At 35.5% G+C, this 17,594-nt stretch overlaps 1 protein-coding gene across 1 annotated transcript in view; it reads right to left on the bottom strand.

Annotated features, from left to right (window-relative positions):
• The window catches only part of LOC129240839 (Krueppel-like factor luna), a 63,778-nt gene that overhangs the window by 28,799 nt on the left and 17,385 nt on the right, over positions 1–17,594 (bottom strand). The window contains exon 2 of the mRNA XM_054876863.1: positions 14,036–15,644. Within this exon, the coding sequence (XP_054732838.1) occupies positions 14,074–15,644 (1,571 nt within the window). The 3' untranslated portion in view covers positions 14,036–14,073. The remainder of the gene's footprint in view (positions 1–14,035; positions 15,645–17,594) is intronic.

The following is a 17,594-nucleotide window of genomic DNA, read 5'->3' as shown; positions in this document are numbered from 1 at the left end:
TCCCTCACTCAAAATCAGTTTTTGTTTAGTAAAAACATTATTTAAACCAAAATTGGATCATTTATTATGCATATGTGCATACTCGTACAAAGTTAGCACGGGAGGAATCATATGCGTTTTATAGTTTTCGAGTCAAATTAAAAACCAACCACAGAGCATCCATTTGTACGGGAAAGCTTTAGTTCAGATTCCTAGCTGTTGCTGCCGGGATCCTGTGACTATCTAAAGCGCGGTTTTGTATGCTACTTGTCGGCCGTGAATCGATAATTGATAAAATTTAGATGTGCCTGGCATAGGCTTTATAGATTCGCAAGGATGGAATTTTCGATTTTTTGCAATTATTTTGGACGGCAAAATCTGTGAAAATGAATAATGGATAGAAGGATCCTTTTACGGTACGGGAATGTATTTTTATTGAATGGTTTTATAGATAAATAATAAGTTAATGTTGTGTAAAAAACTCGTGAAACTTCAATAAACCTTGCTCAAAATAAAAACTAGTTAGTTTTACTCTCAAATTGTTCTCAAATACCGTAGCTACCCTGTAGTTTAGCATGAGTTGCTGTGATAGATACCCTATGATCAAAAAGTACCGGGAAGGTGATGTTGACTGTTGACTTCGATTGTCAAGGCATAGTGCACCATGAGTACCTTCCATCGGGCCAGACAGTCAATAAAGAATATTATTTATCCGTTTTGAAGCGTTTGAGAGATGCTGTACGTCGCAAACGGCCGGAAATGTGGGCAAATAATTCTTGGTTTTTGCATGATGATAACGTGCTACCTCACCGAGCCCACATTGTGGTGGATTATTTGACCAAACACCAAATAAATACCATAGTGCAAGCACTGTATTCACCTGATATGACCCCGTGCGACTTCTTTTTGTTTCCCCAAGTTGAAGTTTCCACTTCGTGGAAGGAGATTTCAGTCGATAGAGTAGATCAAAGAGAATGCGACGAAGGAGCTGAATGCCGTCCCTTCGACGGGCTACCAGGGGTGCATGGAGGATTGGGTTAAACGTTGGCACATGTGTGTTGCTTCAGACGGGTCATATTTTGAAGGAGATATAATAAATTTGCCTAAAATTTAACTCTGTTTTGTTTTATTTCAAAAATTCCCGGTACTTTCTGATCATAGGGTATATTTAATCAAATTTTGCCAATATTTGGCCCAAATTTGAAAATTTGTGGAGAAATTTGGTAAAAATCTGTTAAGCAGTTTGGAGAGCTGCATTGTGAACTATGATTTTTAGGCTTCATAAACTTAAATATAGAACAAAATTTCAATACAATACCTTGTACCAAAAATCCGAAATAGGACATTATGATCCTGGCAAAATTTTCCAAAGTTTTGTTTGGCTTCGTGCAACTTTTGCAACACCTAATTTTCTTCATCTCTTTTACTTAATTACCAAGGCGACTTTCAGTAAGCCAAGTTTACTTGTAATTATTTCAATATGTTTTATATTTTCATTCCCAGAAAATAATTAAACATTTCGCTTTAAAATCTTAAACAATTTCTATCAAAGATGGCGTGACACGAGATTTGGTAACATGATAACACTAAAAACGATTCGTAGGCAGAATAAAAATACAGCCGCCCTTGGCTAGACGAGTTTCCACGTTTACCGAACATTATATACCATTATTGTTGGTGAGTTTTTCTTAAATGTATTTTTTTTCTAGCACATAAATATTTTCCAAAATGCTAAAACAAGTCAAATTCCCAAGAAGAAGGGCTTCCCACCCGTTACTGTTTATGGCGAACGATTCTGCTGTACCAGGGTTCCCATAAGTTCGATACTAAAAGGGTGCATATCCGATAAAAATCGGATCATTTTAACTTTGCTAAATGTAGCCTTCAATGCCATACAAAAATAATTTATTTCTTTTTGCTGCACTTTTAAGTATCGCATATAACTACAAAGAATAGGGCTAACCTGCAATTCAATACCGGCAAAATCGCAAAAATTGTACTCAAATTCCACATCGCGGAACTTTTCAAGAAATTATATAATTTATATATAAGGGCCGATACAAATCTTGAAATTTTGATTAAGCTTTTCTGAAGGATTTTGGCTAGCTGAAGTTAAATCTGAACTCAGAATACTTTCTAGAGATTTTGGCTTTTATGTATATGGCGAGACATACTTCTAGAAACTGCATTTTGGAAGAAGAAATAAAATGCAACTGCTTCGAGATCTCGGGACACCCTTTCTGGTTAATCTAATTAAATCTAGTGACGAAGGGTGGGATGTTAGTGAAATTTATTAAGGGGACTCTGATACCAGCTTCAAAGGATTTTAATGGCCCTCAATTTTGGAATTAAGTGGTCCAGTGTTGTGCCAGCAACCATTTTTAGTTTTTTACCTCATATTCACATATGAATACAAATGTCCTTGTAGAGGTTAGGGAACAAAATGCGTGTACGGAATATAATGTATAGATATTTCGGTTTTATAAATTGGTTTATTAATGTGTATGTCTTTTCTTGTGTATAGGGGTTCTTTTGTTGTGTGACCGGGCGTTTGAAACAATCTCTTGAATTATTTTGGCGCGCCCATGTCCTCAGGATTGCCTATGCCGGCTCATTTTAGTGGTTCCCGCAATGGCTATTTTCTTTTCACGTAAAAAAATATTCAGGGAAACCAGGCTCGTAGGTTTCAATCCAGACTTTCCAGAGAAATATATTAGTTCTAACCTGACAAATACTCACAGAATATTTCCATGACTTCCAGTTCTTTGATAGAGTACGTAAAGGCGGCCACAGAAAAGGAGCTATATGAGGATAAGTACACATAAGAGGGCGCGTTACCGACCTTTTACTTCAAATTCATAATCAGCTTCAACAGTGATTATGTTGTGAGTTTCATCAGTCTACTATGCGACAAGTTAGAGCGTGGATCGCTTCCACTATGGCAGTGTTGAAAGTGATAGTTATATTTATTTAATTGTGAATATTTCAGAAAATATAATATTAATTGCCGTGAATTCCATACTAATAGAATATTTTTGAAGTTACTTTTTACTACTATTCAACACCATTCCTCGAGCTCCGTTGCGGAGCATAAGGCCAAAGCAAAATTTTCACAGTTCTGTTGTTCCCTGCTTTTGATTTTACTTCCTATCAAGTAAGGTTTTTGTTCCCAGCTTTTATTTCAGTTTCGATGCACAGGCGCCATGAGCTCCTAAGTCTGCCTCGGTTCTGCTGACCCTGGGGATTCCAGTCTAGTGTTTGTCTGCTTATCTCCGTGCCTCCCTCGCAGTATATGGCTAAGCCACCATCACTTGCACTCCCTGATTTCTTTGGTGAGTGGTTTTTGCTGGCATCGTTGATGCAAATCGGCGTTCGATATCCAATTGCATGGCCACCAAATGCGCAGGATATACCTCAGGCTGCGGTTTACAAGCACTTCCAGCTTTTGAACGGTTGTTGATAGGCAGCATGTTTCACAAGCAGACTTAACATTTGTAGTAATGATTCGAAGTTTGGTATGCCATATTAATTTTGCATCCTCCATTTGACGTGAATTTGCCATCATGCCAAAATATTGGAAGCCGCTCACTTTATCAATGTAGTTCTCTCCAAAATTGAAGGATGCGTCATTCGCATTTATCGCCAAATATTTTATTTAGTTAATATTAAAATAAAAAAATACTTTGTAAAAAGACGTGCATGGCTTATCAGTGAAATACTCAGCTTGTAAATAGAAATCTAATAATTTGAAAGACAGCAAAGTCATCATCGCGTGGTTTCAATTACCCAAAAAGTTAAAAAAATTGATTTTTCTACAAATTCGGCAACATCGATTGAAATTCAAAAAATTAGTAATACCTTCTTAGAGCATTCAAACCTACATATAATATTTGAATACCAAATATCTCGAAAACGAGAGCTAACCTAGAAAAATGGTTAGCACTATTGGATTCAAATTAGGGGGGTTTCCGCTGTACCGTGCGATTAATAGCTCCAAAGTTATAATTGATTACACTGTGAAAGCTTGTTTTTCAAAATTATTCAAAGACATGGCTGGAGTGACGTTTTCGCCCAATTTCAGATATGGGGAATCGAACTGCATCATTAGTTTTTTAAGTTTCCTGCACGCCTTCACACATATTTTTGTTTTTAATTTTGAATATCAATTCTTCCTAGTTTTTGGATTGCAAGTGCCTGCTATTTTCATTCTTATGCCTTTAAAAAATTGTTGCTCAAATACTTGGTGTTGCTTTTAACGTCAAAATCACGAGACATAAATATTTTTAAACTTGAAATTGGTTTGTTTATTACATATGTATGTATGCATGTACGTGTATTGCAATGATTGATTTCGAAGATTTTCTTTTTAAATATGAATAGATGTTCAATAAGTTCAAATTCATTTTGCTACGTATGTGACCAATATACGTACATATGTATGTGACGGTTTATCTATAACAAGAAACGTCGACTGGGAGCCAAATAAGATTTGCACATCCGGTGCCAACAATTTAGTAGGTACATACATACATATGTATGTACATTGGTCGAAAAGGTTATACGAAAAATTGGGTTTCGGAGTGCTAATTATTTGGATGAATAAACAAATTCATTGTTTTAACCACTCCTACGCAAGTGCAAGCAAACTTTCCAAATAAAGGAAAACCAGCAAAATATCAAAAAGCGTTTTGTCTGCTGAAACACTATTGCCACACTATAGACGCCGACTTTCCAAGAACTTTAGACACCGTGCCAGGCTATGTTCACAGAACATCTTCGATATGTTACCATTCTTTCAAAGGATGTACAAGTATATAGTTATCGGGAGGGGCAGGAAGAATTCTTAGCGCTTTTCGAAAATGCTTTAGCAACCTGTAATTATATACCTGATTAAATGGGGTATATAAACATTGAGTATAAACCGAAGAAATGGCGTTTATTCATCGACTCTTCGAAAAAAAGTTTAAAGGCAGTGTGTCAATACATAAAAAATTTGTAATTTGATAAAATTAATCTTAAATTGTGTGAACTATACGCATTACTAGTGCAAAATATGCAGTGCCAGTGCTAATAGCGCGATTGGATGACAATAATCGATTCCAAACAAAATTACGTGAATTTTGAATAAAACCATAAAGATAATTTTGATCTACACCTTCCTTCAGAGTCAGACGAACATGGGGAGAGACTTCATTAGATTGCCGCTCCTTTAGAGTCCTGGTATTCTTTTGAAAAAACTTCACTCCTTGCTTGCTGATGTTGGAACTTAATTGTCGCAAATGACGAAGAGTAATACCTCAGAAGAAGAGAGTAATAGCTTTATTTTATAACTAAATATAATTCTTTGTATAACTACAATACTTCTTTCAGATTTTCCACCTAAAAGTGTTCAAGATTTATTCTTCAGGGTTTGATATGCTTACAAAAGTTAAGGCCTGTGATATTCTGAACAACTTTGCTTCATATATTTTGTCGAAAAAATCAACCAGACAAAAATTGGAAACCATATAATAGAGTACAACACTTGAAAAATTGCCCTAAAATTAAAAAAAATATATAAATATACAAAATGCTGTATGAAGTTAAGCAGAAAAAGAGGTAAACCGTCCCTCCGCCCATGTCTTTGAATGCCGCTATAACAGTGTTGTAAATTTTACGTATAAGGGTGGTACCATACCAATTTAACAACATATATTTAGCTTCACAAAGTCTACCATGTGTATCCATATCCCGCCGAATTTCAATAAGGCGTAACCTAAGTATAGTTTTTTTGAAAATTATAGCTCACTAAAAATTTCATGCCTTTAGCTGTTGCTACGCCCTCTTGCCCGCACCAGCTTTTATGTATCCTAGCATACAATCGGATATCATGGAAATAGTCGATGTGTGTTTGCCAAGCGAGAACCGGTGTATGGTATTCCACTAGAGCATCAAGATTGAAATCTCAGTGGCTGATTTGCCTGTATCTCGTATATGGGAAAATAAAATAGTCATTGCAAGCCCCCATAAATAGTTTGCGTAGTCAATTTCCAACCCCGGCTATTCTGATCGATAATACCATGTTTTAGAAGGCACCCCGATGTAGACGTTTTTTTACCTGGGCACCCCTTATATACGTAAATACTCATATACATGTCTGTATGTATATAGTATTTAATTTGGTATTGAATTTTATACTCTTAAATATATGTGATTGTATATAATATATTCCTTTAATATCTTAAAGTAATAATAGCTAATAAGTATTCATAAATAATATTGTTCTTGTGTTTTGTATTTTGCATTTTTTGTTGCTCAATCTCAAAATGTCGTTGTATTATTTAGGCTCTAATTGTTGTTTGTCGTCATTGACATCTTCATTTTACTTATAAATTTCTACATCCGGACACATACACATGTGTACATATGTATGCATGAAGGAGTATGTTTCCAGCAGTTATTTATAAATATTTGTTTCAAAATTTTTTATTTTAATAATGTAAGATTTTTGCATTTTATATACATTCGTGGAGTTTGAAACATCATCATCACCATCACCTACAACTATATATAATATATCGTTACCAGCAAATCATTTTTTAATCCTGCGATTTTTCAGGCAATAAATTATGATTTATAACTTGGTTATTTACAAACTTTCTTACATACTTTAAAATTGTATCGCCTATTTCACTTCGCTAATTAATTACTTTTTACTAACTTAATTGACAATTAATCATCCAAACTGTTGAAATGCGTGCAATTGTATTTATTTATTTTTCAGCATTTCCTTTACTCTATTAGTATATCTTATATAAGATTTATAATAGTTTTAGTAATAATAACTGTTTTCCTTAATGCTTTCAAAATTGTCTTTTATTGCTCTAAATATCATTGCTCGCATCTATGTATATATGTAAGAATATTTTGGTTGGTATTTGCGTGGTTTTGTTTGTTTCATGCCAGTGTTTTCTATATTTCCAATTGCTTCCAGTTTCAATTTGTTTTTAATTTGCAAATAAAATAATATTTCAGCTTACTTCTGTATATATATGTAAGTATATATGCACATACGTACGGGCATATATATTGAACCAAGTTCCTCTATTGCTCAAAATTAATATACTTGTATATGTTTTTTTGAAATTGCATTAAAAGTAACTTTTCTCTCACGTTGTTATTAATTGAAATTTGCTTAAGTTATAAATTAAAAACGCAGCTTGTGATTTCTTTGTAAATCAATGTAAATATGTATGCATATTAATAGCTGTTTAATTAATATTATATTTATATATTTACTTTTTATTATATACTTTATTTATGCTTAAGTATTGTCCTTGTGATATGTTTCTAAATATTTGCTCTCAATTTTCTTATTTTCGAGTAATTGAATGTAAATACATACATAGTAGAGTTAAGAAGTTGAATCAGTGAAAATTACTTAGACTACAATTGATAGTTTTTCGGCAAGAAAACCGGCTTAGGTTAAGTTATGTATGAATGTTTCTCATTTACAATTATCTTCCTTTAAAACAATGCGCAAAAACAACAGATTCTACAAGAAAAAAAAAATAAAATAAACGGCCCTTTAATCAATGGCAAAAGAACTTCCAAAATTTACATTTATTTGGAAGCACATAAAGTGTATTAATAACATCGCGTTCCTACAGGGAATCAGTGTCCTTCTCCTTCTCCTTTCCTCGCCTCCTCCTCTTACAAAAGTTACGAGTTGAATCAAAAAAAGTTGCCCTGTATGAACGCGGTAATTATACCTTGCTTACCTAGCTTGCCTGATATCAGAAAAGAGAGTTGGCAGCACTGAATATATAACTCACTATATACATACTATACAGTTTTATGAAGTAACAAACCGTACTGTCTATAGCGGCACTTCTTGCTCGGCAATTTCGTTTCTCAAATCGAGCAGAGAAATGACGAATCGAAGACGCTCATTAATAATAAATCCAACGAGTTGTAGTCCCGCCGTTCAATCGGCACGAGGGGCCCAATCCGCATGATATATGGATAATTTTTGTTACACCTGTTGCATAATAAGAAAGGCGGGAGATTGTTAAGTGGCAGGATCCAAAACTGTTCTGCTACAGAAAAAATCATCAGTTGAATAATAAGTTACGAGTTAGATCATCGTCAATCATTTATGGAGAAGAGATAGTATCGTTTTCTTGACGGTAAAAAGCGAGTCCGATGTATCAAAAGTACTGGTATGAGAGCTAAAATCTTGGCATAAGAATTGATCGTAATTTGCTTTACATGGTTTCAAAGAGGCCTAAAGTGCCTTGATACCCGAAAGTGAATATTAAGATTTACTTCCGTCACACATAAATATTATTCCCAGCGTTTTTCTACGACTAGCAAGATTGTTAAGATTGATAAGATTTAGACTATCAACTATTGTACGGGGGAAGACTATATAGCGAATCCCGTTCAAAATCTCTTAAGGCAAAAAGTAAAAACTTTTGAGTCCATGAGAATTACTAAAGTTTTAAAAGCGCCTTATTAACTTTTGGACATTGAAATTATAAGAATATATTATATAAATCATTTACAAAAATGCCAGAAGGTTTATATTTTACAGCTAATGAAGAAACCTTGCTCAAATTTTGTTCAAAGCTTGACACCACAGAAAAAAATAGCAATTTTTAAAACATGAGCCCGATACAAAGTATGTATCCACATGTGTAATTCAAAGCTTATTATCCCAAATCTAATCGCTTGATGTAAAAAAGTAGAAAATTATACTCAAACCACCTTTGGAAGTCCACAAGTGAACGCAAATGTACAGAACATTTTCCAAACTACCAAGAGCTTCATTAGTTTCCGTGCGGTAAATGCAGTTCGCTACTATGTGAAAAGCATTTGCAAATAATCATGACAACGCAACAACAAAATCCATAAATTTGCCGCCAAATGTTATGATGCCAGATCATTTGTATTAAGAAAACGAACTGAAAGGTCGTGATAGGATTCTAAACAATTGAGGAAGGAACAAAACTAAAAAAGAAGTACGAGGGTAAATTAGTGTGTCTGAAAATTTAAATAAGGAGCACTTTCTTTGGCAGAAAGGGTTTCATTTTTAAACATAACCTCTTCTTAGATCAATACGCTTGTATTCCTAAATTTTTCAAACTCTCCAAACTGTACGCGATCTTCAAAATAGTAACTTGTTTCATCAATTTCTTTCATTAGACCTTATGTTTTACCGTCCAGCCATTTCTTAATTTTTGGAAACATACAATAGTCGCACGGGCTTCATCTTGAGAATACATATGATACGTCTGCTCTAGTGGAGTGACTAGAAGTTGAGCAGCGGAAGTGGTATGCTCACGAATGTCCAGGTTTTAAAGAACCTTTTTATTGCTTGCGACAGTATAACTTTGGTGTGTTTTATTGAGACTGCTTGAACTTATTTAAGTATTAAAAAATTATTTGATATATTCGATAAATAAGGAGTGTTTCATTTATGAAAACGGATAGCTTTTCACAAGTAAGTTCAAATTATACGAGGGCGGGTCAATAAGTCCGTGACTTTTTGTATTTCTGACCTCATTAAATTCACAGTCGACCACAAACGCAATCGTGTAACAACTTCACAGGAAGGTTTGGCGTTGTTTAATCGCAATATGGAGGAGTTTTTGCGCCGTTTTGTAACCGTGGACGAAAAATGGATCCATCACTACACACCAGAGACCAAACAACAGTCGAAACAGTGGGTTTCTAAGTGTGAATCGGCTTAATAAGCACACGAAATTCAGTTTTTTCCATTTTTTCCTCAAATTAGTGGATAGTCTGATAAAGGTAGCTGTAAAACACAAACTAACTGACGCAGCACGTTCAAATTTTGACAGGAGTCAACTGACAGATGCCAGTTGACAGGAGCAGTATTTCTTTTTCAGTAAAGAGGTCAGAAATACAAAAAGTCACGGACTTATTGACCCGCCCTCGTATCTCGAGGCCTTTCGTGTCACAGTGCTTCAAGAGTTTCGATTTTTTTAACAGAAAGTTGCAAAGTTTCCTCTTTTTGTTTGACGTGTTAATCGTCTAAGCAATTTTATCTGAGTTTAACAAAGTGTGTCAGTTGTTTCTTCGTCGCGCCTGCCAATATCAGTTGATCTCAACATGCCAAACCATGCTCTTATCCATTTCATATTTTCAACGCAAAGAAGAACTTCTTCTTACTCTGCTATCATTGGCGAATACTTTTAGGGCTGGAGCGTTTGTATTTATTCGTACTACATGATCTAGCCAGAGGAGGCCCTGAATCTTTATTCACTGCATTATGTTACTGTATAGCTTATTACAAAAGCGGAAAAATGAGTTTAATGAATAAATTCCAGTATCTTGCAACCCACTTATAATATCTGACGAAGTGACAAAACCCCATATCTTTGCGGAGAGATTCCTATAACAGTTGCTTTTGACATGGCTAACGTTATTGCAGATGCATCACCGAGAAAAGTATGGCCTTTTCGTCTAACAACACTATTATTGTAATATACATAGTTGAAGAATCTATAATACCGCTGTAATACTTAGTGATGAATTAATATAGAAAATGAAAAGTAAAAAATTTTGTGCTGGACCAATGTCTGTCCGCTAAAGGAGCTTATTCGTGGCAATACTCCGTATGCCATGTGGTATTACCTATAGGGAGCCTACAAGTTCAAAGTAATGAAAACTCTAAGTATTTATTGCTAAAGCAGAACAACTTGCGTGATGTGTTTGACAAATTAAACGTTTGAATAAAACAGTGAAAACAATATCATTTACATCTCGCAAATTTTAAAGAAGACTACAGCACTTGGGAAAAAACTGAAGTTTAGAAAAAATGATGCGAATAGTTGCTAAGATTGTTTCTTTGAATCACATAATTACTCAGTCTCTAATGCGAATATTTTCACAGCAATTCCAGGCTCTTTTCATGGACAACCTTTCTGCATTGTGCTTGGATCGAAGATCCTTTTCATGATTCAGGTCTTGTTTGACCACTTTAAGATAACCTGATTAAACTCTCTTGCAGAACTAATTTCAAAAATAGATTTTCTTTTTTCGAATTGGTGGAGTTTTGGATATCTATCAAAAATTAATATCAAAAGGCTTAACGAATTCTTACTTTCTTGAAAAATCTTGACTTTCCACATCGTTTGCTGACCACTAAAACGCAAATGAGCAAAATAAAAATAGTGGCTGGTTATATTTCAATTATGCTGAATAACATTGGAAAATAAATTAAAATAACTCTGACACTCTACAACTTTTATCTGCTTTTAAAAGAGCGGAAACCGAACTAAAGTGTGGTTAAATTTCAAGGGCCGATGTTGAATGTGAACCACACCTAAACGTCAAAGACACCGTTGGACTTCTTTCTTTGGGGTTATTTGAAAGAAAAGGTGTACGTCGATAAGCCAGCAACAATTCAAGAGCTAAAGGATTAGACAATTCGGCACATTAACGGCCTAGAACCTCAATTATGCCTCAACGTCATAGAAAATTTGGACCATCGGATGGAGGTGTGCCGCCGAGGCCGCGGCGGCCATTGGCCGATATTTTGTTCCACACCTAATTGAGCCATACCAATATTATCATAATAAAGAGAAATAATAATAATTTCCTAAAAAAATTGTATTTTATTCAAAATCAACACCGGCCCTTGAAACTTAACCCCCATTTATAATCGAGATTTTGATATTTTAAGACATGGCGAGGGCTGTATCTAAAATGTGACCGTCGGATGTATCTAAAATGTTTGTATTTATTTCTTAAATTACAACGAATGCAGTACAAAATCATTCACAGAAAATTAAATTATTGAACTCCTGCTCCAACATTTATTATATGTAATAAGCATTTTCATGCATTTACTAGAGCGCCTATTTGTCTTCTGTAATATGGAATACAAAAACCGAATATCGTTTAGGTGTTAAAATAAATGGCGTTTTTGGTCTAGAAAGACGGTTGCGTTAATCGGGATTAACGTCTTAATTCGGAATTATCTCAGGAACTAAGTGCGGAGTGACAACTAGACGTAATTTTCATAATTTAAGCGGATTATTGGAATTTTCGATGGCAACATTGCCGAAAAATGCCAGTTAATATCTATTGTGAATGAAAAATAATGAAACTTTTCAAAATAAGAAAAACGGGATGCATTGCTAGTTTGCACTAACATTTTTGAAATTACATTAATTAAATAAATTATTATTTCTTAGTGTCAGGGCAGCTAATATCCGTATTTGTTGCCTGCAGTCCATCTTTTACTGACAAACTATCCAATAAGCAAATCAGCTGTTCATTAACCCGCGTAATAACCGTTTGCCACACTACAATTTTAATCGGAATTAACGGCGCGGTAGTCGCGATTAACGCTGCCGACTGTTTAGGCTATTACTTTCTCGGTCTATTAAACTATAGAGTGAGCAAACTAAACACTCTACAGAGAAAGTATTAGCCTAAACAGCCATATCCATTTCTAACACTTTCTTCGTTACACGAAAAAAAGGTTTTGGAGCAAACGTTGGTAGTGAATAAAAAATCTACATTTTGCACGGCTTTTGCCACCTTGCTAGAAACACATGCAACACTAACACCTGCTTTCTTTATTTATATTATTTTCATGATCGAATGATGTGCATGATATTTTATTTATTTCAATGAGATTACACTTGACGTTCACGAAAATTTGGTCAAAGCACCGTGGCAAAGTAAATATTATTTCCGTGAGTTGAAAAACTTGCCTTAGTGGCCAAATAGAAAAATGCACTCCTTGTGCCTACACATATGTGGTGTGTACATATATTACATAGACATTTTCCAGCGCTGTTGTGTAACATAAAATTCATGTTGCTATGGACGGCAGCTACTTAATTAATCGAAAAAAAGCCATGTGTGTAGAGAACTTGAAACAAAATCCTAATATGCGCTAGCCATTCGATACGTATTTAAAATACATGAATTATAAAAATAAAGTAGTAAAAATGCCAGGATCCGACTTTTCCCAATTTTCCAACCGTCTTTGTATTTTTCTTTATAAGCCAGGTTTTCTTCGAATTTTATCGGTTTTAATTTTGTAAGTTATTTGAAGTTGAATGTATGTATGTATTATTTTGGTAAATTGCTATTCTAAGTATATTATTTTGATAATAGTTTAGTTAAAGTTCATGCATTTAATATCAAGTTTACTTGCCTTCTTGGTATCAGCATGTATTTTGCTTTACTTTTAAAATATATGTATATGAAATACTCTAAAAAAATATCAACTGCTTCTCATGCCTTCTATTACATTATATACGAGTATATTGTATATACATATATATGTAAATTGTATAATCATGTATGTATGCAAATGTACATAAGTACCTAAGTATATATATGTATGTATATATAAAACATGCGTGAAAATTGGCTTTGATCTTAACCGAAGATCTCTATAATCTCAAATAATCGGCGCTTTGAATTCCACTCAGCTAATTGAGCCTACTTAAAGTGTTTCTGTTTGTTGATTTGTGAATTAACTATACTTTTCGCTTTTAATACATTGCACTACTCACTGGGTTTTTAATAACTTTGTGGTTGTTAAATTTTCACTATGAATATATCAAATGCTCACCTACCTTAAGTGCCAACATAACACACTTTCTAATTTGAATCTCTTATTAATAAATCCTAATAATATTTTGTTGATAATAATTTCAATATTAATAATTTTGTATATATATGTCTATATATATATATATAGATATATAGAATTTCTACTTATGTTCCATAATATTCGTTGCATGGGATTTTTACTTAAAGTTGGTAGGTTTTGTATTGTTGCTTAATTGCTTTTTGCAAAATTTACAGCTTCTGCTTATTTTTTCTTCCTTTACGTTTTCCTTTAACTATCGAACTTTTTCTATAGAAAAACTACTTTTACGTGTTTTAATCTTAATTACCATATCGATTGTTAAAGTTTTGAATGCTTCTTGCTTTTTTAATGTTTTACAAAAAAAAAAAATTCATGAGTTTTGCTTTTGAAATTATCTTACTGTGCTCTTTTAGGCATAACCCTTCTAATTACCGTTATTCGTTTTATTTCTTTTTCTCAGCTCTCGGCGGCTATGCTACGACAATATCTTCGTCGTTGTCATCACTGCTTTGAACGGTTGGTGACTCGCCTTCTTCGCCTTTGCCTCTATCGCCTGTGCTATTACCCCCGTACAAATCTGCTGCGTCTTCGATACCCATGACATCCTTGAGACATGATGACTCCAGATGCTTGTTTAGGTAAGACTTCAGAGCGAATGTTTTGTGGCAACGTTTGCATTCAAAATTTTTGTCGATCGAATGCGTTTGCATGTGGGCTCGTAAATTGGAACGGTCAGCGAAGGCTTTGCCACAGTGCGAGCAAGCATACGGTTTCTCCCCGGTGTGTGAGCGTAGATGACCTTGTAGCAGCCATGGTCGTGAAAATAGTTTCCCGCAAATGTCGCAACTGTGCGAAAGTTTGTGGGTCAGTAGATGCATGGCAAGAGCTGGCATGGAAACATATGCTTTGCCGCAAGTATTGCATTTTTTTGCCGATTGAGAATCGAGCGAGCGGTGCGTTTGCTTATGGCGTGAAAGATTACTAGAAGTCGCGTACTGTTTGCCGCACTCAGAGCATTTGTAGCTGCCACGTTTCTTTTTCACATAGGAGTCGGTGTTAGTGACGTTGGAGTCAAAAGTACCAACTGTATGTGATTCTATTGGTTCTTTGCCACAGCGGCTCGCTTTGGTGCGGCCATCCAATATATTAAGGCCGAGTTTGACGGAATGACTTATTTTTGCATCGGATGCTTCTTCAGTTGGCATTGTCGAAGAACGTCGTGTCTTGTATGCACCTGGCTCATCGATCCACAACTTAAGTGTTGGTTGATAATTCGAGTTAGAATGGCCCGAGTCCGAGGAGGATGACATATCGATGTCAATATCGGATGAATGATCTGAATTTGGTGGAGTTAACGGCGAGCAGTTTTCTGAGTGATCAGGTGTGTTTGCGCCTGTGTGACTGTCGTATGAGTTGCTGTTGCCACTGGTTATATAACGTATTTTTGGCGGACCTTGATCAAGGGACGCTGCCGTGTGTGGCGGCGTTGGGACCTCTTGTACAGTGAATATGGTAAAATTATCCGCGGCAATTGTGGCAGCACAGAGTGGTGGGGGAACGACTCTCTGCTGTTTGGAAGCACTGGATATCTCATGCATGATGGGTTTTTGTTGTGTTTGGTGTTGGAGTTGATTTTGATGGTGCGTTGTGCTGTTAGGGTTGTGGTTAGTTGACGACTCCTGATGCAGGATAGTGACGACGCAAGGCGGGGTTAATGGCGGTAGACTTTGCGATAGTGAAAGTAGATCGTGGGCTGCTTCGGTCTCCTCGATACTGCGTTCGCGATAAAATGCCGGCAATGTTGGTTCCTGTTTGATCATAAACGATGGCGTGTGACTCGAAGGTTGACTGGTATTGAGGCCGCCTGCAGGTGGTGCATAGAATATAACTTTTCCATCTTCTGTGGGCGAACGACCGCCAGGGTTTGATAGAGGAGTTGCACATTTACCGGATGAGATGTTGCTGGTATTAGAGGTGTTGGAGTTGTTATGCCTGGCATTCCAATTAACTACGTTACGACGTTGTTCCAGCTTTGCAATATCTATAATTAAAAGTGGATACCAATAAGTTTTAAGTTTGGTACGATACAGCATTAGTAAATCATGATTAATAAAAGTAACTGATGAATGATTTTCACATATTATAAGACTATTCAACAGGTTTTTAATCGCTGTATATGACTTAAGGGTGAACCCCTCCCACCTATAAGAACCCATCTGTTTTTATCATCGTCATCTGTGTGCCAAAGGGAGGTACTTAGGGTATACAGTTTACCTAGTATAAGTATTGCAATTTTGTTCACGTAACGGTTCTATGCAATAGTAGAAAGAATCGGGAGAGATATGGGAATATGTACACCAGAAGGATCAGAACGTCTGTCATTTCGTCCGTTCGATAAATTGAGCAAAAATCAATGAATTTCAAAGAAACTTCTGACAAATATTACTCTCGTCCAAGGTGAATTGGTATTAAAAATGGGTGAAATCGGTCAACAATAGCGTTTACCCGCCATATACCAATAATTTTCCAAAAAGTAAGAAAAAGTGCTATCTATGTTATAAAGATGCAAAATTCATCACATTAGGTACAAATACAAGGCAAATAAAATTGTGAAAAATAAACCGTGCCACACCTACTACAAGAGCGTCTTAATAAAACTCGTCCGAACTTTGCTACATGTATTGCTCTTCACCTCATTTAGATCCCACATACATTAATGCCTTTATTTATTATCTTTTTCAACAAGAATTTTGCTTTCCACAACAAAATAAAACAAAAAATGTACGGTATTATGCCACCTTCAAACGCCAGAAAAGTTTTTAAAAGGAGCTTTTTCATGGGAGGTTCGCCATTGCCTGCCGACCGGCGATGGTGTTTCATGCTTGGGGGCTTGAACCTGAGTACCACCGAATCGTAGTCACACATCAACACATTCGACTACGGCAGCTTTCACTTGTACTCTCACCTTGCTGATCCTAACTAACAAATACCAATACAAAACATATGTATACATACATCGGATCATATAAAGGGTTTTTAATAAGAGGTGTTTTTTTGATATTAATATAAATGATCGGATGGTTATTTCATTATAAAGAGGAAGGTATGCCGTTAATAGTGGAAAATAACATCAGGCAAATGACCACCCCGACCACGCTTACAGGACAACATCCTTTTCATGAAATTTTCCTTATGCCCTATGTCCTCGATAGCCTCACGAATTCCATCTTTGAGGTATTGAATCGACCCTGGGCTGTTGGCGTAGACCTTCTCTTTCACGTGACCCCAAAGAAAAAGTCACAAGGTGTTAAATCGCAAGATCTCGCTGGCCAATTGTGATCACCTCTTCGAGAGATAACACGGTCCGCAAACTTTTCCCGTAAAATATCAATGGTTTCGTTACTTGTGTGGCATGTAGCGCCGTCTTCTTGAAAATAAACGTTGCCCAGATTAATATCATCCAATTTCGGCCATAAAAAATCGTTAATCATCTCTCGATAGCGCAAACCATTCACCTGTAACACCTGTTATTGGAAAACCAATTATAGGAATAACACCTGAGTATATGGCGTAATAGTTATTAACAACACATATGAAATACCCGTACTGGTTCTTGAATATTTTTTTGAATACACACCAACTAGAATGGGCCACTTCGCATCAAACGGATTCCTCACCAACATCATCTTAAAGGAAATATTGGGAAAGGTGTATTATCTGGAACCAAACTTGAACTTATTTACAGATGGTTTGCAGTGTGGTGAAAGGTTTAAGACGGAATATGCTAGAACTCTTCATTAGTCAGAAATCAAATTATTGTACTATAAGGTCAAGAAGGTCAACATTTACTCCGGTTAATACCTTAGATTATTATTATTCGGCCATAATGCAACCTCTGATGATCTATTGTACATGACCGTAAGCTATAATTGGAGTCCCACCTCACCAAGAACTTTTACGTAAATATTGTATTAGTATATGTGTTTAAATT

The sequence above is a fragment of the Anastrepha obliqua genome, chromosome 3 (assembly GCF_027943255.1).
Source record: "Anastrepha obliqua isolate idAnaObli1 chromosome 3, idAnaObli1_1.0, whole genome shotgun sequence".
NCBI lineage: Eukaryota > Metazoa > Arthropoda > Insecta > Diptera > Tephritidae > Anastrepha > Anastrepha obliqua.
The sequence above is the reverse complement of the archived record's forward strand: the minus strand, read 5'-3'. Positions and strand labels throughout refer to the sequence as shown.